At 34.8% G+C, this 25456-nt stretch overlaps 1 protein-coding gene across 1 annotated transcript; it reads left to right on the top strand.

Annotated features, from left to right (window-relative positions):
* The first annotated feature begins 5007 nt into the window (after nucleotides 1-5007).
* On the top strand, nucleotides 5008-25456 carry AFP (alpha fetoprotein). The gene is made up of 15 exons (XM_012464406.3): nucleotides 5008-5092; nucleotides 5918-5969; nucleotides 7152-7284; nucleotides 10129-10340; nucleotides 11499-11631; nucleotides 12554-12651; nucleotides 14330-14459; nucleotides 16415-16629; nucleotides 18277-18409; nucleotides 18921-19018; nucleotides 19589-19727; nucleotides 21398-21621; nucleotides 22756-22888; nucleotides 24926-24980; nucleotides 25331-25456. Exons 1-14 carry the CDS (start codon nucleotides 5008-5010, stop codon nucleotides 24968-24970), a joined length of 1830 nt encoding a protein of 609 aa, XP_012319829.2. The 3' UTR covers nucleotides 24971-24980; nucleotides 25331-25456.

Genomic DNA, 25456 nt, shown 5'->3' on the forward strand with positions numbered 1-25456 from the left:
TTTATGCTTGTGACAGATGTTCTGTTAGGGACCACAAGAATCACAATGATGAGTCTTTGATTTTACAAAATTAATGGTCCAGTAATAATTACATAGCTTACAAATGACTATGATATACCATCAAGCAAGTAGTTCCATGAGAAAATAATCTAAAAGGTTTCGTAGGTTGTCAAAGGTGAGAGGGATTTTCTTTAGGTAGGAACTAATCAGAAATACATTCATGGATAATTATTTGAATAGACCTTGAGGGTTGGGTACAGTTTTTCTCAAGCATTGATGGAGAAGGAGAGTGAAGATTTGAAAACATTTTCAAACAGCCAGTCACCCAATCCAGCAAACAAAAAATGAAAAGGATCTCAGAAACAGTGAGGAGAAAAAGAAATGTTCTCACAACCCACATGTATAGCTCAACCACTCTGAAGAAGAATATATCTAACATTTGACAATAATACCATGTTAACAATAATAATAGTTACTGTCAGTTTTTAATGTTGTAGGTACCAGGCATTTAGAAGATATTATTCCATTTATATATCAAAATAAACTTCAGGTGAAAGATCATTTTCATGACATGTGAGAAAATTAAGAATCAGATTAGATTATTTGCCTAATGTCATATAGCTAATAGTTGACCATAAGACAATTAGATTAGAATTAGATTTAAATCTTTCTGATACCAAAGTTCAGTTTGCTGTTCCATGTTGCATCTGAGCAGTTTCACAGACTTATGAAAAGTAAACGGAATCAGAATTACATCAATGGAAAAGCATTGCTGTGACCTCTGTACCTAGGACTAAACTTTGAGCAATAACACATATAGATAGAGGATTGTTTGCCGTTAGTATACAAACTCTGGCTCAAAGTTCCTGTTTATTGCTTGTCTTGGAAAATTTGGTGTTCTTCACGGTTGTCTTTTCAGCTACCATCTATTTTTCTCAACCACTCACATGGCTACAATAACTGTCTACAAGCTTATGATTCCCAAATACCTATCTGTAGCCTCAATCTTGTTCCAGAAGATCAAAAGTAGTATTCAAATGTATGTCAACTTCTTCACTTGGAGGGCTTAAGGACGTTTCAACATGCAAACCAGGGAGTTTTGCCTTGAATGTTCCTACAATGTGTCCTGTAGCCATAGGGTCCTCTCATTCCTTTTTTTATTTTTTATTTTTTTTATTGCATTTTAGGTTTTGGGGTACATGTGAAAAACATGCAAAGTTGTTGCATAGGTGCATATGTGGCAGTGTTATTTGCTGCCTTCCTCCCCTTCACCTATATGTGGCATTTCTCCCTGGAAACCATCATTCTCAGCAAACTGACACAAGAACACAAAATCAAACATCACATGTTCTCACTCATAGATGGGTATTGAACAATGGGAACACAGGGACACAGGGAGGGGAGCACTATACACTGGGGTCGTTCCTTAAGATTTAATTACATTTAGCCCACGGGATGAGCATAGGTACTCATCCGACCTATGGGGATATGAGAGTGAAAAGAAAGCCTGATTAATAATTACACTATGTCAATAGGCATAGAGCCAGGACTGTTTGGGTAAACTGGTCACTTTATCTTGAAGTCAATATATCCAAAACTGAAAATGTACTTAGTTACTAAGTCTTTGACGTTATCTCATTCATACCACTCAACTTTACCCAGAGCTGTCATCCAGGCCATTTTTTTGATAGTGTTCTTGTGAAAATTTCCTAACTTGTCTCCTTATCATAGTCTTATCCCCTTTTGAAACAAAAGAGAGCATTTCAAAATACAAATAAGATTTTTATTGGCTCCCTTTTGTTGTCTATTATAGCCCTAGAAGTCTTTGAGATGTGGCGCTTGCCAACTTTGCCAGAATTTCCCTATATCTAGTACATTCTACTATTAAACTTTGTGCCTCTTTGAAAATGCATTTTCTCTCATTCCTTAAGTGTGCCTTGGTCTCCCTTACCAGTTGGCCTTTCCACTGCCTTTTACATTTTCCTGGAACACTATGCCCTCCCTCTTTATTTGTCCCACCTCTAATTTTCTTTCAGATCTACACTAAGATGTTACTTTCTCTAGGAAGCCTTAGCCGATTCCTCCAAGGATGTCAGGAGGTCCTCTTTTCATTCTACTTAACACAGTATCCATTACACCGTGTTGTGATTACTGATATAATTGTCTGTTTCTCTGATTAGGCAGTAAGATCAACAAGAGCTGGATGGTGTCTATTTCTTATTACTGATTATCCCCATCCAAGAACAGTGCCTGGAATGCAGATGTAACATTTGTTGAATGAATAAATAAAATGCCATCTATGGAGTGCCACTTTGTGCCAGACCTTGTTCTGAGGCATTGATATTTATTAATTTATTTAATCCTCATTTAACCATGAAGGAGGTACTATCACTATAATCATTTTATAGATGATTAAGATAAAGCCCAGAAAAATTAATTAACTCACCCAAAGTCATGTAGCTAAGTGACAGGGCAAAAATTAAGTAGCAGGGCAAAAATTCAAATCTGTTCCCCAACTTTACATTGCTTAATACTGTACTACACTCCCTCTCTGATCATATGGCATGAAATAGCAGGCATTTGCTCAGTAAGGAAGAATATGAAGAGATTGGAGAATGACACAAAACCAGCATTAATATCACAGGAAAGGTCCACATAGGACCTGGACTGATAGAAAGGTTATTACTCTAGTGTAGTCTCATGGGCATCTTGATGAAGTGGTGTCCGACACACACACATTGGCTTGATGTGTACATATTATTTGTAGTTATGTGTCTATATATATGTATATTTGTAATATTGAAAGTCATAATTTAGTAAAGGCCTACTGTTTGCCAGGCATTTTTACATTTGTCCCCTCCAATCTTTTGATGGAATGATCAGATTGGATTACTTGCCCTTGCAGGTTACACACACACACACACACACACACACACACACACGCACGCATCATAAAACCTGAAATATGTTTTGTGAAGTTACAAAGATTTCAGACATTATAGAACCTGGGATTTGCCAAATGTAAGCCCTTTCTCTAGCTTAAGCCCTTGTTTTGAACAAATACATTTATTATTCATTCGGCAAATGTTTCTGAGTCCTGACTATGAACCAGGCACTGTGAAAGGCTTTGGGATATTTTGCTCATGCTTGGGCAAGCTTATGTAGTTTGCTTCATAAAACTCTATTTCAGTTCTTCTTAACTAATGCTTCATGACTACTGCTTTTCAGTAACAAATACTTTGGCTTTCACATATTTGAGTAAAGTCCCCTTGAGGAAGTGTAGGAGACACTGTAGTGTCTATCCTGGAATCCAAACGGATAGACAAGGCTGGTGCTAACTCTTCTGGAGAGTGCCTGAGCAAAGTCTGTTTTGTTAATGTGTTCCTTAGGAGACAAAACCTAGGATAGCCACATGTAGCAGAAAATGAACAAAAACTAACAAATGAATGGGAATTTTACTTGATTAGCATTGAAGACCTTGTTTATACTATGATAAATGGTTGTATTTGCTGGAAGTGCTACAGATGGCAAACACATTTTATTTAAATGTGTGTCCCAGTAGCTTGCAGTATATTTTTTTAAGTACTGTACTTAGTTGATTTAAAAATTATATGTTTAAAATTGCATATTGTCCTTTCATTGAAGAAGTTTTGAGAGAGAGAGAGAAAATTAAATTCACTTATCTTACCATCTAGAGAAACCCAATATTAAAACTTTGTGGTCCATTATTTCTGTCTTTTATTCTACACATTTTTAGAGGGTAAGAGGAGTACAGAGGAGGTACAAAGATACACAAATGAGACCACTCTCTATATATTGTTTCATCCTGTTTTTCAGTTAGCAATATATTATGAGCATATTTCTACTTTATTAAATACTCCTCCATGAAATTATTTTGATGGCTGTATATCATCCTACTTTATGAATGTACCATATGAATTTATTTCCTGGTGTGGGTCATTTGGTTTTATAATCTTACTTTTAGAATAATAAAACACCTGTAAAGCTTTAGAAAATACAGGTGCCTGGGTCCCAACTCCACAGATTCTGATTTAACTCCTCTGGGTTACAGACTAGGCATTTGGAATTTAAAAAGATGCCCCAGTGATTCTAATGCGTAGTCAAGATTGGGAACCCTCATAGACAGGGAGGATAGGAGATGAACCACTCTTAGAACCAGGTGGAGTTTATAAGCATCCATCAGTTAGTATTAACATCATCATCTTGGGTTGCTAAATGAATGGTGCAGCTGACCCACTTCACAATGACACATGTGCAAATAAAATTCTTATGGGACCTGGTTCATTAGGTTTGAGCTCTATGTTTTCTATGTTAAGCAATACATTGTATACTAAATACTTAAAAACGTACTTTACAACATGCATATTAAGTGAAAAGTGTTTTTGAGCTAAACAATAACAACATAATTATCAAGCAATGATAATTTGAGATGAATTAATTATTCTGCAACTTGGGGAAAAGTTATCTCTTTGAATATTCTGTAGTTTGAGAATATTAGTTATATTTGCAAAATGAAAAGTCTGAATTGGTCAGGCAATGTGTTGTGTGCCTGGCATATAACAGGCATTTAATAGTTTTAAAGAATTAATGGATTTAAATGAATTGCATGCCAAATCCTGTGTCTTTATGGCTTCATTATCTTCTTAATTTGAGAGGAATTAATTATTTTGCAACTTAGAGACAAGTCATCCCTTTGAATATTCTGTAGTTTGTGGAGAATATTTGTTATATTTGCAAAATGAAATACATTTGCAATTTTTTCTCACCCTAAAGAGGTCTATGTCCTTGAACACAAAATACAAATAACTGCTATGCTGTTAATTATTGGCAAATGCCCCATTCTCAACCTAAGGACATATCATACAGTAACAGATATACCAACAAAAGGTTACTAGTTAACAGGCATTGCCTGAAAAGAGTATAAAAGAATTTCAGCATGATTTTCCATATTCTGCTCCCACCACTGCCAATAACAAAATAGCCACCATGAAGTGGGTGGGATCCATTTTTTTAATTTTCCTACTAAATTTTACTGAATCCAGAACACCACATAGAAATGAATATGGAATAGGTGAGATATTTTGTGTTTTTCTTTTTAGTCTTTTCTCTATATCAAAAATTTAAAATTATAAAATTTGCATTTATTCATTTGTCTTGATTTATTTATCATATTTATTATTCCATATGGAGAAAAAATATTTAACTGGTGGATATATTTAAATGAAAGATAAACTTGTAACTTTATAAGAGTTTACAAAATTACAGTAGTGCTTAACATGACAAATGAATGGTTTGTATGTTTCATGTTGAATTAATTTTTGCACATTTATTTAATTGATATACATATTAACTTTGAAAAATTAGTTATATGCACATATATGTACATATATGTGAATAAATAAAATTTTATATGTGAAGAAGCCAGAATTATGTTTCTTCACATAGAAAACTCCCTCAGACTAGTAAAATAAGTAACATCTTTATTTTTAATACAGAAAAATGGGTCATTATGTGACAGTCTGAAGAAGAAACACTGTGACTGGGATATGAATGGTAAACTGTAGTATAATTATGTTCAAAAGAATGCCTGAAATAGATTTTTAACCATTTGATTTTCAGGACAATTACAGCACTATAGTACAGGGGAAAACCAAATAGCTGGAAGACAAAATCTGGATTCTAGTGTTAGATCTGCTATAAATTATGCTTGTTAACTTCATTCCTTAGTTTCCTAGTTTTCTCAGGTATAAAATTCAGATGCTTAGGTTATCCCTAATGTTCTTTTAGTTCTAAAGCTATACTGTTCTAACTGAAATACAAACATTCATGTATAACAATGCTTACTTTCCTGCTTGCAGTTGAAAACACATTTCATGAAGTTTATTTTGCTTTCCAGCTTCCATATTGGATTCTTACCAATGTACTGCAGAGATAAATTTAACTGATCTGTAAGTTTTGCTTATATAAATGTACTTTAAATGTGCAAAGCAATGATAAGTAAATATCTAAATAAAATTGAGTAGTCCTATGAGTTCTTAAAAGCACAAAACAATTTGGACAATTTCAAGAAAAGTTACTCATACTGAATATCAACTTGATGTTGAAGAGGTTAAACTGCTGACTAATGCCTTAGACATTAACCCCTAGATTCCTTGAAATCACATGTGGCAAACCAAATCAGATTTTAGAAACTGAAGATTAGTGTCTGATCAGTGACAGTCATATACTAATTCAGGAATTTTTCTCATCAATACCAATAGGGTGATATTACAATGTTTTCTTTTTCTATGTCCTATTTAAATCTTAGCAGCAAATCATAGGTGATAAAATATTCTAGTTTTTGTAATTTGTGGAGAGTATATTGGTCTCTTGGATGTCTTTCCACTCCACATTTATTAAATTTCTAATAAATAACTTAAAGTAGTATGCTGCTGTTACACCTTGCACATTCAAACCTGCACAAGGACTGCTTTGAGTCAATCCATGAGCACTGTAGTCTTGGATTTTAGACCTTGATTATACTTGGAGCAGACACCATCAAAGGTCTGTCTAATGACCTATTTTTTGCCTAAATTTAAAAGTAACTGTAAATAATATAGATACCCTCAGTTATGGTAATTGTAATAATAATATAGATACAGTTTATTATTTACAGTTACCATAACTGTAACTGAGGGTACAGTAACAATTACAGTAACTGTAAATAATACAGATACCCTCAGTTATGGTAATTGTAATAATAATATAGATACAATTTACTATTTACAATTACCATAACTGTAATTGAGGGTACAGTTACAGTTATGGTAACTATAAATAATAAAGATACCCTCAGTTATGGGTGCATTGCAACAGATGGGTAGTTACAAAAGAATGAACCACTGTTATGGGAAATCCACTTATTTGGCCTTTAACATCTATATGTATATTTAAGGGAAAAGAAAACAAGAAAAAAGAGTGAAGTTTCTTCTCGGATGACTAGAAGCTAATTTTACATAATTGTTAAAATCAAATATCTAAACAGGTTACAACATAAATAGAAAATGAAACAAAAAACAAAAACTATATTTCAGAAAAATAAGTTTGCTACAGGTCTGTTCCTTAAGCATTAACGTGTATTTTTGTTTCAGGGCTACCATATTTTTTGCCCAGTTTGTTCAAGAAGCCACTTACATGGAAGTAAGCAAAATGGTGAAAGATGTATTGACTGCAATTGAGAAACCCACTGGAGAGGAACAGTCTGCAGGGTGTTTTGAAAACCAAGTGAGTGAATAATTTTAAAAAAGCATTGTGATATTCGATAAAAATTTAGCACACCGAAGAGAAGATACAGAAATAGCATGAGAAATGTATTTAAATATTTGAAGAGCTATTGTATGAAAGAGGGATTAGATTAATTCTGAACTGCCAAAGAGGGCAGAAGAGAACAATAGATAGCTATTATAAAAAGACCATTATAAACATGGTGACTAGAACTGTGGTTCTGAAATAAGATTATCTTCATGATGGGCATATTAACTTTTTTGAGCTACAGTTTTCTTATCTATAAAATAAGGGATAATAATAGCTTCCATTTTGGAGTTGGCATGAAAATTGGTATAATAATAATAGTAGTAGCTAATTTTTATTACACATACAACGTGACTGGCATTATTCTAGGGAGCATAATGTGTACATTGATAATAAAAATGTTTTACAACATAAGGATAGCACTGACAAATCAGAATCGTTGTCCAGTGAGTCAAGAATGCTGGCTGAAGCTTATGGGCAGAATATCAGCTTTGCTTACATATATTTATTTATTAAACATGTAAAATAATTCTTGAAGATAGATGCTAATCTTCCAGTTGAGGAAGCTGAGGCACAGAGAATTTAAGTAACTTTTTTAAGGGAACCAGCAGATGGCAGAGCTAGGATTTGAACTACACCATCTGACTTCAGAATTAACAGTCTTAGTAGCTTCATGACATTATAATTATAGTGAATGTAAGATGCATAGCACATTGTTAGGGTTGCCAGGTTTAGCAAACAATGACAAAATATAATACCCAGTTCAATTTGAATTTTAGATAAACACTGAATACTGCAATCCCATTACTGAGTATATACCCAAAGGATTATAAATCATTCTACTATAAAGACACATGCACACGTATGTTCATAGTGGCACTGTTTACAATAGCAAAGACCTGGAACCAACCCAAATGCCCATCAATGATAGACTGGACAAGGAAAATGTGGCACATATACACCATGGAATACTATGCAGCCATAAAAAATGATGAGTTCGTGTCCTTTGTAGGGACATGGATGAATCTGGAAACCATCATTCTCAGCAAACTGACACAAGAACAGAAAATCAAACGCCGCATGTTCTCACCCATAGGTGGGTGTTGAACAATGAGAACACATGGACACAGGGAGGGGAGCATCACACACTGGGGTCTGTTGCGGGGGGGCCAAGGGAGGGACAGCAGGGGAGTGGGGAGGTCGTGGAGGGATAACATAGGGAGAAATGCCAGATGTAGGTGATGGGGGGATGGAGGCAGCAAACCACATTGCTGTGTGTGTACCTATGCAACAATCCTGCATGATCTGCACATGTACCCTAGAACCTAAAGTACAATAAAAAAAAGGATATTCCAATGTAGACGCTCAACAAATAATATTTATTATTATTTATTTTATCTCAACATAGAAACAAGCTTTATAATAATTAGAACTCTTCAATTATAAAAGAACATGCCCAGAGAATCCTCTGTTATGGTGGGGTTGATTAGGTGGCTGAAAGGCAATGTACCTAGTATACTATAGAAGAGATGCCCTTTTAAAGATATAAAATACTTTCCAATTCTAAAATTTATGATTTGATAAAAATATCTGTTTTGCATCTCTATTTTAGTATTGTCCCAATAATCCTTTCAAAATGCGTATAAAAAATACAAAGTACATTACCTATTGCAACTTTACATCCAATTAGAGGTTCAAGGTAATGTTACAGATTGCTGAGTTATTCTTGTAAATTTAAAGGCATGCCTTTTAAATAAGGATTGGGAATTAGAAATCTTATGTAAGCTTTCCAGAATTCTCTAAATATTACTGTAGCAGCTATAAAAGCTACATAAAAGTTCCCTAACATGCATGAAACACTTGTACTCCTCAGAGGTTTTCTGTGGAATATTGGTGCTGTCATCTGAGTTTGGTAAGTCACCAGAGAAGGAAGCACATACATTTTAAAACATTTTAGCTAAATCTGTAATTATGACCAATGACAAGTGTTTTTTTAAATCTTTTTTTTCCATTCAAAATCCAACCATTATTTCATTTCAAAACCATTTGTATTTCTAATTGAAAATAATATGCAGTTTTATATTGTCTTATCATAGGATGGCATGTGAAATGAGGATTTATATCTGAAACACGGTGTGTATATACATGTATATATATACACACACATATATGTACCATGATATATGCATATATATTTGCAATTCCAAAAGTTACATCTTTAATGAGAATCATGAAAATATTATGTTGCTCAGTTTCTTGTTTTCTAAATTTTAATTTTAATTTTAAGTTCTGGAGTACATGTGCAGGATGTGCAGGTTTGTTGCAAAGGTCAACATGTGCCGTGGTGGTTTGCTGCACCTATCAACCCATCACCTAGGTATTAAGCCTACCATGCATGAGCTACATTTCCTAATGCTCTCCCTCCCTGCATCCCAACTCCTGACAGGCCCCAGTGTGTGTTGTTTTCCTCCCTGTGTCCATGAAACATGGTTTATATATTTATAAAAGCTTATATATCCTAGTCCAAATTTTTGATAACATAAAAAGGAAAAAGTAAAATAATTCAAAATTGAGAAAGAAGAACAAAATGTTGCATGACTTTTTTTCTTTTATAGTTTGGAGATTAAAGTTTCATTTCTCAAAAGGCAGCAGAGAAATCTATTTCATCAGGCTAAAACAAAATACATTAGAATGTGTACAGAAAATTTTTGAAAATCCATAGTTCTGATTTTGGACATTAGAAAATGTTTCATGTATTTTATAGATTTTTAAGGCAAAGTTAGTTATCTTTCACTGAAAATAAAATATTTCTTATAGCTACCTGCCTTTCTGGAAGAAATGTGCCATGAGAAGGAAATTTTGGAGAAGTATGGGCTTTCAGACTGCTGCAGCCAAAGTGAAGAGGGAAGACATAACTGTTTTCTTGCACACAAAAAGCCCACTCCAACATCCATGCAACTTTCCCAAGTTCCAGAACCTGTCATGAGTTGTGAAGCATACGAAGAAGACAGGGAGACATTCATGAACAAGTAAGGATCCAGTTTAAGTGTAGATGCAAGCCTTAGAAAGAGAGCAGTAGAAAGCTTAATTTAATATTTTTGCAGTACACTCATGTACTCCCAGTAGGAGGTATAATGTTTGTTTGGTGTTGTGTCTGCTAAGGTCCCCAGCAAGGTAATTAGGAGAGCAACATTCAGTGTAACTTTGTTTCCGTAGCATGCTGGATGTAGTACAGACCACAGGACAGACCTACCAGAGGTTCCATTACTGCCTTGAGATATATACACCTGTTTTTTCCCCCCATTCTACTCTCAATTTTACCTTGTTCAAGAATATATTAGTATTACACAAAATTGATGCTTTCCAGAGCCATATATTGGTGTTTTGTGCTCACCAAATTGCTTAGAAATGAAAGTTAAGAGATCCAAGCATGTTCAAGATACAGAGACATGGCAAAGATTTACTGAACCCTTAGGATGTGTGGAAACATGTCTCTTTGCACATAGGATCAGATTAATGCTCACAAACAATATTTGAAGCTTCCTTCTCCTCTTCCTCTTCGTTATTCTTCCCCTTGTTTTGTTGATGAGGAAATTGAAAACTGGAAGGTTATAACAACTGGCTGAGGGCACACAGCTAGTACATTTGAACCCAGGTTCTCTGTTGGAGAAGCCTGTATCTAACTAACTCTTCATCACTTCTGCCTCCCATGTTACTTCCTAAACCAGAGAAATAGAGAGACTGCTCTTAGAACATGTCTGCTATGGTGACTTTCCAGGTGGAAAACTCCATTCTGCAAAGAGAAGGGAAAAGTCCGTCTTTCTGCTGTACTTAGGAGAGGTCTGGCTTTGCTGATTCCTGAAACATAACTGAGTAGGTTTATTGAAAAGGACATTTTAATAAGAATCATGATTATCCTGTCTGCCTATTTTGTTCTCAGAATAAAATCTGGTATCATCTGTTAGATATTTTATTCCCCCAGGATCTTTAGTGAGGAAAATTTTGTCAGCATGTGGAAAAATATGACTATTTTCCCCTTGGGAACACAGAAAGACAAAATCGAATGCATCTTGTTATTGTTGTTGTTGTTATTTGAATCTTCAAATAAATCTCACAGTCCAACTCCAAGCAGTAGTAGTCCTATTTTTACGTGTTTATAAATCTTCAGGCTCTATTTTATTCTACAGATACATTTATGAGATAGCAAGAAGGCATCCCTTCATGTATGCACCTACAATTCTTCTTTTGGCTGCTCGCTATGACAACATAATTCCATCTTGCTGCAAAGTTGAAAATGCAGTTGAGTGCTTCCAAACAAAGGTATCATGTTTGCGTGGATATCTGAACCAGTACCGTAGTCTGACTGTGACTCGTTAAAACAAAACGAAGTTAAAAATGAAAATGTGCTTAATCCATGAGTATCATCTTTGGAATAGAGAAATATTTCAGCAGTCTGATATTCTTTGTGTGAACAAAATTGGATTTGCTAGTTTTTAAAAATTATCTATTCATTCAGTCAACAATAATTTTATTATTAAGGAAGTAAGTTTGTTGGGATAAAGAAGGAAAGACAAACAGGGAAAGAGAAAAAGAGGATGCTGTAAATGGGAGAGGAGTAAATGGAAGAACATGGAGAAAAGGAGCAGAGGAGAGAGAAAACATGACGGGAAACTGCGATGAATGCTTTATACTCATTATTTTTTAATCCTTAGAACAAATTTGAGGTGTAAGTATTTTTGTCCTTTAACAAGCTAGGAAAGAGGTTTAGAGAAGAATTTTTTATTTTTTTTTTACGTTTAGAGAGGTAAAATGATATCCACCATTAACTACTTGCCACCAGCTGTCCTATAATGAAAATTTCCTAAGAATTGTGACTACTCTCAATGTCAGGCTGTGCTACAATAGTATTTTTTGTAACTGAGAAGACATTTAAGAAATTAGCAGTCTTCAATTTGTCTTTAAGCTGTTTAAAAGTACAGTTACTCATTTATGATTCCCAATATAAAAGTTATGTTTTTGTTTCAAGATATATTGAGTAAATTTGTCTGTCACAGATGCATATAAACTAACCCAAAAGAATAAACGAGTCAATAATATTATGTAATAATGTGTGGCATTTACAATTTTTAGTAAAAAGCATGTTTCATGAAACTTCATTTTACCTATGACTGTTGTTTTTCTAAATATTAGAGCTTGTAAAAAAATTAATATATGCTTTCATGACATCTTCTTCTACATCTAGGGAGCATCAATTACAAAAGAATTAAGAGAAAACAGCTTGTTAAATCAACATGCATGTGCAGTAATGAAAAATTTTGGACTCCAAACCTTCCAAGCCATGTAAGTTTAAGCTCTATCTAGGGAAGAGGCTGAGAGCTACAGAACTACCATTTTGCAATTTGGGTTCTTTTTTCTAGTTGCTGCTGTTTTGGAGAATGAAGGCCCCTTTTGACGAGGGCTAACGGGATTAGAATCATGAATCATGGGGAGAAATGCCAGATATTGGTGAAGGGGAGGAAGGCGGCAAATCACACTGCCACGTGTGTACCTATGCAACAATCTTGCATGTTCTTCACATGTACCCCAAAACCTAAAATACAATTAAAAAAAAAGATCAGGATGAAGCTAATGGATAAGTCAGTTTAACACTTACTAAAGCCTAGCTGAGATAATAGATAGAGAAGACTTTTAAGGTTTATGTTCTTTACCTGTTCTTTAAAAGACACTTAAGTTCTGGTCTGCAATGAAATTGTACCTCATCACTAGACCATAATTTTCTAGCTCCTCTACAAAGTAAGTCAGCCTTCACTGAGTACCATTTAAAACTTTTGCCTTAACAAGAAATTCTTTACATTAATTGTATTTCCTAATCTGCTATGAAGCCCTTTTCAGTATTTATTGCTTACCATGGAAATAGTCCCTTGAGACAGTAATATTAGAACCCAGTATCAGGAGAAAAGAACATTTTAAATTACATAACTGATTTCAAGTACTTGTCAATTCTTTTATAATGAAACATTTCTCAAATATGAAAATATCTGAGCTGCTAATCAAAGAGTAGTAAGTATATATATTCAGAGTTTATTTATTTGATTACTGTCTGGTTAAATGACATTAACCAACATTAAAACATATTGTACACAGGGGAGATCTAAAATGAATTTTTAGTAATGGAATTAGTTCTAAAGACTGAAATTTCTTCTTGGAAAAAGTCCAATTTATGCCCTAACTACCCTCCAACTCAATTAGAAGTTGAAAGATTAATTTATGACCTACTTTATTTAAATTTATCTTTGTAACAAGATAGAAATTAAGATAGTACTATAATGACTTTATCATTTACTATCCATAAGTGACTAAAGCTAAATGGTCTAAATTTATAGAGAAGATCCGTCTTTATCAGAAGCAGCAATGATAATTTTTTTCTAGGAGCCGTGGTTTCACAAAGACAACACTGAAAATTTAATGAAATATGCACAGGAAACCAGAATTTTTATTTCTTACTTCCTTTTTTGGCTACATTACTGTCTTGGCACAATGATATGCCTGAAATGTTTAATCTGCTCCACTTTCTTGTCCCATTTCATTGATTTGCACATACGCCTCCTTTCCTGGATTCTCAGAAGTATTTTTTACCCCAGTGAAAAATGGTTCTCATTTCCATGGAATTTTCCATTTTTTAAGTGTTTATCCTTTCAAAGTTTTCTGGCCACTCAATACAAATGTTCAGCATCAGGGCTGAATGGCAAAAGGAATTTTGCTTAATTCTTAAGACATGTTTTAGGAAAAGATAAATTACTTCTAAACCATTTATTGCGGGCCAGGTCACAGTTTACAGAGCTACCACTTTGAAAGAGAAGGCTGGAAGCAACAAGGCTTAAAACAGATTTCTTCTTTTTAAACAAGGGAATTTCAGTTGTTTTTCTTTGAAACTTCTACTTTAGTAATATTCTATAAATTCTGTTTCATTTTGACATTTAACCAAGAAATTAATTTCTAATTTCTTTTTCTTCCCTAGAACTATTACTAAACTGAGTCAGAAGTTTACCAAAGTTAATTTCACTGAAATCCATAAGCTAGTCCTGGATGTGGCCCACGTACATGAGCACTGCTGCAGAGGAGACGTGGTGGACTGTCTGCAGGATGGGGTGAAGAGTCTTGCTTCTTAAAAAAGATATATTTCCACTCCCTCTTCTTTTTGTCTCATTCTAAAAGGGAGAAGGCTGTTTGACTTGAATTGGTTACAGGGTATGGAAACTAGGTGACTCCGTAAATTTACAGACTTCTTGGTAATAAAATTTAAACCATCTTTTGTTGATCCTGGCTTTCGCTTTAGATATGCACCCTTTTGTGAAGCCAAGGCCAATCTATTCCTTATTTCTAAAAAAAAAACCATGGGAACTTCTCAGAAGGCTTTTACATAGTGACTTGGAGGACAGGAGGAGACAAAGATTTAATGTATTTGTTTTTTCATTCATTTATTCTTTCATTTGACACATAAATATGTATTAAGTACTTTCTATCTGCTAGCCACTGTGACAGACACTTGCTATAAAAGCTCAGGCTGACTTTGAGGAATTCATAGTCTGATAGGAGAGATAAGACAGTGACCTCCTTGGAGTTAGGGACTGCCTTGGTTTACTCTTATCTCCATAGCACAATGCCTGGCACATGGAAGGCATTCTGTAATAGTTTGTTAAATAAACAAATACAATAAAAATAGCACAAGAAACTATTCTACAAGGTAAAAGGTTAGCCATGCTAAAGAGAAGTGGGTCAAGGAGAATTAGAAAGCAAAATTTTAAAAACCCACCAACAGTTTCCTAAGTGTGCTCTAGCCAGTGGTGACTTAAGCAGTGTGGCATTGGCTTATTTTGGCTAACTTTAGACTTCCTAGATATTGCGAGAAAGGCCTGTTGACACCCAGATTACTCTCTCTCTCTGGTCCCCATGACACATCAAAGAGATTAAAATCCAAGAGCTTAAAAATTCCTGCTCTTAGGTACTCAAATGGCTTGATAACCAGCAATGGACTATGGTTTCCAGAAGGCTGAAAATGAAGATAAAATGCTCCTTTCAGCCCACTCCCCTAGCAATTCAGCTGAGATGCTTGAAGTCAGCAAGACACCGAGGCTGCAGGGGAGGCCTGAGAGTGACAGTCCCTGAGGAGCTGGGGAAGAAGTGGGAGGAGGCAGCCTGCCAGGCGACTATATTACTTTACTTGTTTTTCTTCTAGAAGTATCAACCTGGAAACTAGGGAAACCAAGCAGAAATATTTTGTTTTCCTTTGAGCTCAGTTTTCTCATTTTTAACTGAAAATTTTGCTGCTTTTCATTGTCATTTTAAAAAAGATTTTTCAATTTTTGGAGTTTATAACCACCCTTTTCCTTTAAAGTGGAAACATTAATTTCAGTATATCAGTTGGATTTTGATAGCTGAATAATGACTTCTAAGTGTCTTTGGTGAGAATGTACAGAATTTTCCGTCCCTTGACAGGTGTATGTAAGCTCTGCCTCTCTCTGGACACCTAGATGCACTGCATTTTTTATTATCTATAGACTGCCCTCTGAAGGCCATAGGCTGTCACTGCAGTATGTTCTGATAAAGATGATTGTCATCAATTTCTCAGGGAGCAGAAAGTTTGCTCTCCATGTTATGACATCATTTGCAAATGTTGTTTGGTGGGAAATTTGAATGTTAATAGACATATATATACCAAGATGCATCTCATTCTATTTGAGTATATTTCCCTCTTGTTTGTAAGGTTTTTTTAATTAAAATAACATAGTGTTTAGCTTACAACTATGAAAAGAAGAATTGAACAAACAGGTAAGTAGAAAGGAATGAGAAGAGGCAAAAGTGGGGAGAAAGCAGTAATATGCGAGACACGTTAAAATGTCTTCTTTCTTCTTCTTTCCTTCCTCCTTCCCCTACCCCTTGCTCCTTCTCTTTTTCCTTCCTTCTTTCCTGGTCTTTTTTCCTTCTTTTCTTGTTTCCTTCCCCCTGCCTCTCTTCACTTTTTTCCTTTTCTAAAGCTAGCTTTGAGATTTTTTTTATTAAAGAATAAACCTTTAAAACTTATATTTCATTTTCCTTGTTACAGGAAAAAATTATATCCTATATATGTTCTCAAAAAGACACTCTGTCAAACAAAATAACAGAATGCTGCAAACTGACCACACTGGAACGTGGTCATTGTGTAATTAATGCAGAAAATGACGAAAAACCTGAAGGTCTATCTCCAAATCTAAACAGGTTTTTAGGAGATAAAGATTTTAACCAATTTTCTTCAGGGGAAAAAAATATCTTCTTGGCAAGGTAACACACTCTGTAAATGTATGTTCATACAAGTACAAATAATGATGTGGCTGACAGATTTGCATTGTTGAAATGAAGAGTGATGGCTATGGTTTTTGAGTTCAATATGTGAGGATATTTGGTTAGAATGTTCTGAGCCAAAATAAATTTAAGAATAAACCTTTAAAACTTATGTTTTGTCATATAATGATGAAGCTTTCACCATGGGTACTCTTTAATTGTTTTGCTTATGAAGCTTTAAAAATTTTGCATCAATTTTTCTGGAATCAGAAGCATTGTCATCCTGTAAAGATTACTCATATCAAGGCTACCACTGAACTTTTAAATAGGATATGGCTATTTTTGTAATAAAAAGGGTTCATGATTAAGAATGTACTCTTTTGCTATGCGTGTTAAAAAAAACTTTTCTCTAATGGATAACTCAATAGATAATGCTAGATAGAAGAGCTTTTATGGGGACAGCTTATTGGCTATGTATTAAATACATGTTTTATGTTTTTTAACAAAATCAAAACATGTTTAGAGACATTTGTAGTACAATGGTTTGTTGTAATATACTTGATAGGTCACATTCTCACTCTATTTGTCTTTAAGGGAAGCAAGCAATCAAGTTAATATATTTTCCTTTATTGTATAGTATGTTAACTATGGACACTATTAGAGGAGATATTTGTGTGCAGCACTTAGGACATTATACTTGGTAATTTCCAAGGGTCTTTCTAGATTTAAGAGTCTGATTTTAATGTAGTAATGAAAATAATGGCCCAATTTTCATTTTAATATTCTCTGAGGATATTACTCAGTTGTTGTATTAAAATTAGACATTCACACATAGTTTGCACCGCTAAATAAAATTATGTAAACTAGAATAAAGTTCTAGTTAATAGACACATAGTGACAACTTACTGGTGACAGAACTAACCATATAACCTGGGAATACCATTAGTAAAGTCAAGAATTACCTTTAAGTTTACACATCTATGCACATCTAAAGCTAATTGCTTGTTTAACGGAAGCTGTTCTTCAGTTGCAAAGGTTCTTTGCAGTAGAATTTTCTCAGCCAGAAATGATCTTCCCCCAGATACTTTCATGGCTTCCTTTACTCAGCTGATCTCCGTTTTGATATCAGCTGCCTAGAGAGACTTTTCTTGACGACACACTAAGTGGCCTCTCCACCTTGGGTATCACCCCTTTTCCATCTTTATTTATTTTCATTGATTTATCACTAACTGAAATAAGATGGCCTGTTTTTTGTTTGTTTGTTCTGTCTCTGCCTATAATGTGTGCTTTTCAGAGGGCAGGTATTTATCTTACACATCATTGAGTCTGTTCTGCTTAAAGCAATGCTAGCAAAGAGTAAACACTGGAAAAATATTTGTTGAATAAATGAATATAAAGTCCATAATTGAAAACTCAAATTGAGAGATGCAAAAGAAAACAAAAAGCCATTTGGGGGACAATTTGAAGTATCACAGTCTGTCTTAATAGCTTTGCTATTCGTATAGTTCAAATCATATTTGATTTTCAGGTTTATTTATTTGAATTTAACTTCCACATGCCATATTATATGGGAATAACTAGAGAAGTGATGGCTCCTTTTGTCTCTTAGTTCCAATAACTTGCAATATTTTTCCCCACATATTTCAGTTATGTTCATGAATATTCAAGAAGACATCCTCAGCTTGCTGTCTCAATAATTCTAAGAGTTGCTGAAGGATACCAGGAGTTATTGGAGAAGTGTTTCCAGACTGAAAACCCTCTTGAATGCCAAGATAAAGGGGTAAGTTGCTCTAGAATTTTAGGGAAATCTGAAAAACTGGGTTGATATCATCTGTTAAAAATGCTGTTTGTTTGAAAGCCTCTAGTTGCTAGCTAGTAGTTAGCCAGCTATATCTATTAACTAGTTGTCTAGATATTAAGCTGTTATTAATTAGCAGTCAGCAACTAGTGGCTTGCTTTAGAAATAAAAATGTTAACCAAAAGTTCTTTGGTGCACAAATAAAGGTGGTATTCATTATTCAGAAAGGCAAGAATTTGTACAGAAAGAACTTTAATCATTTATCCAAAGATTGAATTTTTCCATTAAATGATTTTGTGATTCACAAAGTTTAAACTTAATCTCCCCAAATTCCATTTGCTTTAATTATCAAAATTCATACTTTAATGTCTTTAATATTAAAAAATCTCTAAGAATGGTTTTATAATAGTGTAAAATATTGATCCACTTTTATATACAAAGTTACACATCCAACAAGAGAAAAACGTATAGGTAATGATTCTTCTGTTTTCAGGAAGAAGAATTACAGAAATACATCCAGGAGAGCCAAGCATTGGCAAAGCAAAGCTGCGGCCTCTTCCAGAAACTAGGAGAATATTACTTACAAAATGTGTATGTTTTTGTAAACAGTATTTTTAGTGATTTAAAATTATTAAGAGACAAGAGAAATATACATTCAAATTAGCAACTCCATAGCTACTCTAATTTCAGTTCCTATTTCAGATTGGAAGTCAGTGTAATCTGACTATCCAATATCCTGGAAGAGAATGTAGCCTTCCGCATTCCCCTCCTTTGGAAGCAACAAGAATGGCCTGTGAAGCCTGATGTGTAGTATTGACTTTAAGTTCCCCATACTGTGCAAGTTTGTGCAGTAAAGATATCCATTCTGTCATTGTCCATCCTAGTGAAAGCACCAAAAGATCGGAGTTAAAAACAATGAAGCTCTGAGGTTGGGAATGCTAGTCAGCCTTTTACCTGAAGTTTGCTTTTTCATTGTGATGTGCTGCTATAATAGGAGTACAGGGAGTGAACACATCTCAAAAGTTGGTTCAGATACCATGTGGATGAAACAAATGAGCTGACCTCATGTCTTCTGACTTGAGAGAAGAGTCTGTGAAAAGCAAGGAGGCTAAAAACTCATGAATGACTCAGCAGGACTTAGTAAAAACATGCTTCTTTCAGGTTTCTCATTGCTTACACAAAGAAAGCCCCTCAGCTGACCTCGTCGGAGCTGGTGGCCATCACCAGAAAAATGGCAGCCACAGCAGCCACTTGCTGCCAACTCAGTGAGGACGAACTATTGGCCTGTGGTGAGGGAGCGGTGAGTGACTGCTTGATTTAGTCCCATCTCACTCCTGCCCTGTTTGACTTGAGATAGCTTCATAATTCCCCTCTAGTAGAGATGGCTTTAGGAGCTTGTTTGATTAGTAACAGTTGGAGGGGTGTGGGAACTCAGCTCTGAATGGCTGGCATGTGGTCAGGCTTCCTGCTCTTTTAGAGTGGCTGGGGAAAGTGCAGCCAGTTCAGTCAACAATGTCTGAGTCAACTTTATATATTGGAAAGACAGAATGACCAACATGTAACTTATAATTCATAACTTAATTCATAATTTATTACTTCAACTCATAATTTCTGTTTTTTGTTCATACACTTACTTTGAAGTTTTAAAAAAAGCTTTATCTTTGATAGATTAAAATTAGTCATGCTATTTTAACTATATACTTATATTTTTACCTTTTGGAGTATGATATTATTATTATGACATTAGAAATAATTTGTTCCCTTTAACAGGGTATAGGGTACAGCACAAGATAAGTACCACGTTTTGAATAGTAAAACGACTTTCGAGTCAGTAATGCCAGTATTCTTTGCTTCCTAATGCCACTAGGGTCATACATATGATTACAGGATGAATGAAAATTTTTTTTCCCATAAAATCATAATTGCAAACCAAATTGTATAACTATTTTATCCTTTTTCGTCTTTTTTTTTCATAATGGGGAGTTATTTACTAGTTAGTCTTCATGTCATAAAAATTTTTCCCAAAGATTAAGAGTAAAAGGAAAGTTTCTTGTGATTAATGTCACCTCAATTGTTTGTTCAATTCCCCATGTTGAGAGGCTGCAGGGATGCAGAATGGTGTAATGGTTCAGGAGTGTATGTTCTGGAGGCCACCAGCCTACAACCACATTCTACTTTCACTACTCTTTAGTTATGTCACAGTGGGAAAGCTACTTATATCATTAAGCTTAAGCTTTTTCATCTGTCATTTGAGAATAAAAATTATACCACCCTCATATGACAGCTGTTTTAAACAAGATAATCTGCATAACTCATACAGCACTAGTCTGATAGATAAAAGTGCACACAAAACATATTAGTTCTTATTACAAGTTATTAATAGGTGATTAAGAAATATCTTTGAAGTGTGCAAAGTAGCAGGATTCTACATTAGGAAAGCCTTAAAAACTCACATAAATTGGTCCTATTTCTTTTCAATTAGGGTGATATTGTAGCTGCAAGTGTATACATGTGTGTGTGTGTGTGTGTGTGTATATATATATATATATATATGAATCAAAGGGCTAAGTTTGTGCTCTTCTTACCTTCAGCTAGTGATTCTCAAAAGAAAAATGGAAAGCTTAACTAAATACACATGGAAAACATAAAGGCAGATACATTTTTGTCCTTTAGAAGTGTGTATGTAACTGGAAGCATGTTTCAAATCGCTGACACAAATAGCTAAAGGACTATCATCAACATCACATATGGACCATCTGCTGCTACATGCTAAGGCTTAGCCCAAGCACATGGGTAAATGCTGGAATTTATAATATAGTGCCACATGATCCTACATAGCAAATTTTCCTGTGATATTAATTATAAATTGTTGGACATTAGAAATCATTGCAGCAGTTTTTTTAAAACCTGGGCCAACTTTGTGACTAATGCTCAATCTCCTTGCTTTTTTTTTCTCTTTCTCCTAACCAGGCTGACATTATTATTGGACACTTATGTATCAGACATGAAACAACTCCAGTAAACCCTGGTGTTGGTCAGTGCTGCACTTCTTCATATGCCAACAGGAGGCCATGCTTCAGCAGTTTGGTGGTGGATGAGACATATGTCCCTCCTGCATTCTCTGGTGACAAGTTCATCTTCCATAAGGATCTGTGCCAAACTGAGGGTTTAGCACGGCATACGATGATTCAAGAGTAAGAAACTGTTACTTGCTAGCATGGAGAAGACTGACAATCCCAAAGAGCAACTGAGGCTTCTACCTTGCATACCTAACACTGTTGGGCTCAATAACAGAGCATTACTCCCAGAGCACTTAAAATGTCTTTGAAAATAGTTTTGTCTCAGTGTCTTCACAGCCTTATTGGAGAAGCAGGTCTGGAAAAATTCATGAGGGTGGACAATTTCCTGTTTGTAAAGATAATCTCTGTTGTAATTATTATTGTGATATGTATTTGGGGGTTAAGGAAAAGTGGGCAATCTATCCTCAGGAATTAGAGTGTATCTTTGCAGCAAATCCAGGTACTTCCATTCCAAGCACGGGAAACTCATTATTGAATTTTTTTTTACACTTTTTACACTTTGAAGGGAATAATCATCTTATTTAATTCAACCATGCAATTTGGGTGTTAAGGAATTACATGTACATTTCAATTCATTGTGGGAGCTCTTTTGTAATGGTGATAGTAATGCAAGTCAATGGGGCCTATGTTCTTCAAACTCCCAAGCATTTTGAGACTTACTTGTTTTGTTAATAGTCTTCCTTCACTGGAAAACTCATTCTTCTCTTTTTCTCTATCACAGTCTGGGGTATGTTTCAAGGTATGATAAGAATGCTGCCTCTTCTGGCAGCTCTTCCTATTGCTCTTGTCTAATTTCTATTGCTCTGGCCTAAGTCCAATATGAAAGCCTTGCTAAATGAGAGTGCAGGCAATTAGTTCTGCCAATGCCCAGATAAGGGTGTGATAACTGGATGGGCAGGGTTCAGAGATTTGGGTCTCTGAGTGTGGATAAGACACACTTATGAAGAGAGGACAGGAAAGGATATTCTGGGTGGGGCAGGGGAGATTGCCTTCCACTACACGTATGTATGGTCAAGTATGAAATAGTGTTCCATCCATAACCTGCACAACTCCAGGCTGATGGAACACTTGGTATGTTTTCAGCCTCAGTATTTCAACTGAAAGCATTAGACAAGGTGTGTGTGGTCAGTCTAGTGATAGGTTGATAGAGTGAAGGTTTAGGCTTTGAAAATTCTCTACTGGGGGGCTGTAGAAAAATAGCATTGCATAACAGACTTCTCTTGTATTTCATTTTGCTTGAAATCACAGGTTTCTCATTAACCTTGTGAAGCAAAAGCCACAAATAACAGAGGAACAACTTGGGGCTGTCACTGCAGATTTTGCAAGCATGTTGGAGAAATGCTGCCAAGGCCAGGAACAGGAAGTCTGCCTTGCTGAAGAGGTACATGCAGCTCATTTCATACTTCAAATACTTGCTATGGAATTTTCTGTAATGGATAATGAAAAGAAGACCCTACAAATCTATAACTTTAAAACATTTTCAGAGAGATTTAAATTTCATTGAGAAATAGATAGAAGGAATTTATAAGATTTACAAAATAATCATGTAACTGCGGGGGAGAAACTTCAGCCAGATTGCCTGGTTCTGACACTGGGAGTCAAACCCAGGCCTCCTGGGTGAGACTGCTAAGTCCTAACCACTAGACCACTTAGGTTCTTAGCCTCACTAACCCTGAAGAATGGGGAAAGGGGCCCCAGAGGCGTGGTGAGCTCTTTTCAAATGAATATCGTGGACCCAAAGAGTTTTGAGGAAAAGAGATTTATTAGACAGACAGAGAGAGAGAGAGACAGAGAGAGAGAGAGAGAGAGAGAGAGAGAGAGAGAGAGAGAGAGAAAGAAAGAAAGACAGCTCCCACACTGTCCCAGAAAAGGAATTTGTATAGGTAGGAGCAGCTGGAGTTTTAACCTTTTAACCCTTGAGTTATTCCCTCCCCATTCATGTTTTTGTCCAACGAGAGGGGTACTTCCAAACTTCCTCTGGAGTGATTGATCTTTGACTCTGATACTGGATTGGCTGCTTGGTCCACAACTCTGAGTTACAGAGTCCCCTCCTCCCAGAGCTTTTGATGAGTTTTTGGGACAAAGGAGCCTGACCTGGCTTTCTCTACCTAGCCCAGGCATGGGAAACCCAGACAAAAAATTTTACATTTGAAACCCCTCTGGTTCCTGGATGGAGGTGTGGAGCTGAGAAACTCCTCTTTGAAACCACGCCCCTCATGGACCCAGGAAGAGAAGCTTCTATAACACAGTCCCTCAATCACATTTTCTTACTTAATATTAGGAAGAATTATAATTTTAAAATACATTAATAGAATTAGTAAGTTTAATTTATTTCCTAGTAGAGAAACCTATAAAGTCAATGTATAAATAATTGATGATAATTTAGATAGTTTCTGGCCTAAACGTTATCAATTCAGCTAAATAAATTAAAGGATTTAATAGCAAATTATGCAGACAGAGTATTAGGATAATATTTGTAGAAAATGTTTTTGAACTCATTTAGAAGCTTGCTTTTGTACATCAACAGAGTGGTACTTAGGAGTTATTTTAATTACATAATAATTTTGGCAGAATAATTAGCTTTTTTTTAAACTGGGGAATTCTACCTTCTTTAAAAAAACTACCTTTTTCAACTTTATTGAGGCATGATTAACAAATAAAAATTATGTTTAGGGTGTACATGTGATATTTCTATTTATTTATACACTGTGAAATGATGATCACAATCAAGCTAATTGGCTAAATTTTGCAAATGTTTAGTTTGTATTGCTACATATATTTGAATATAACAACATTATACTTTAAAAAGATATTCTATAACTTAGGTTTTTTTGTCAAATTTACCTATCTCACCATGTAAAATCCAAAGATAGATAATATTTAGAAATGTAGAGTTTTTCTATAAATAATATAATTAGATGCATTTGAGTGTGTGTACTTATCAGTATATGTGTATGTTTTTGGTGGGATCAGGTGAGGGTGGGACATAGATAACCAAATTAGATAAAACTGGTAAAATAGATTTGATGTAAAGCATTTCTGAAAACGTAACACAAGAAGATTAATGTTCTGTAATCTGAGAAGACACTTAGATATAGAGAACATTAACAAATACTAGCAGAGCTTTATCTGCAAACCTTTTAATTTTGAATAATTTGTAATTTGTAGAGGAAGGGGAAAGATTAAATGAGAATAGGCATAGATTTGGAGATTGCTGTAGAAAAAATCTGTTGATATTAATGAATATTGTTTTCTCTCTGGCTTCTGCTGTCCTACATTGTTGACATCAGAGATGTATTTCTTTATTTTCAACTTAATCTACAAACCTGTGAATTCACCCCAGATTGTAAAGTGTTAACTGTATGATTGGCATAATAATCCATCTTTTTATCTTATTAGTTTTATTCTTAATTTTCAGGGACAACAACTGATTTCAAAAACTCGTGCTGTTTTGGGAGTTTAAATTACTTCAGGTAACAAAACATTCAGGCAAGCTTGAATATAATGTTGATTTTCCAGAAATATCAATCCATAATGAGATAGATCCTAAGGAGTGCCATTAATTCTCTTAAAAATAAATGGAATTCAATTTAAAATAGTTTATTTTTATTTTAAAAACACTAGGAACAAAATTATGCACACAATGTTGAATTAGTGGCTCAACTATGTAAAATTCTTTTAGGTTATTTAAAAGCCTTCAACAAATGCTATCAGAAGACTTCCCTATGTATCCAATGTTTCTCTGATATAAAATAATAGAACCAGTTACTTACTGCACCTATTATTTTAATTAGCATTTAATATATTTTTGCTCATATTGCAGGGGGAAGAGAAGACAAAATGAGTCATTTAGTGTGAACTTTTTAATTTTAACTGATTTAACATTTTTTGTGAATTAATGAAATCATGAAGACTTTTATATGAGATCTCCTCATCATAGAAATAAAAT

The sequence above is a fragment of the Aotus nancymaae genome, unplaced genomic scaffold (assembly GCF_030222135.1).
Source record: "Aotus nancymaae isolate 86718 unplaced genomic scaffold, 86718_ANA_hifiasm-v0.15.2.pri h1tg000006l, whole genome shotgun sequence".
In the NCBI taxonomy this organism is placed as follows: Eukaryota; Metazoa; Chordata; class Mammalia; order Primates; family Aotidae; genus Aotus; species Aotus nancymaae.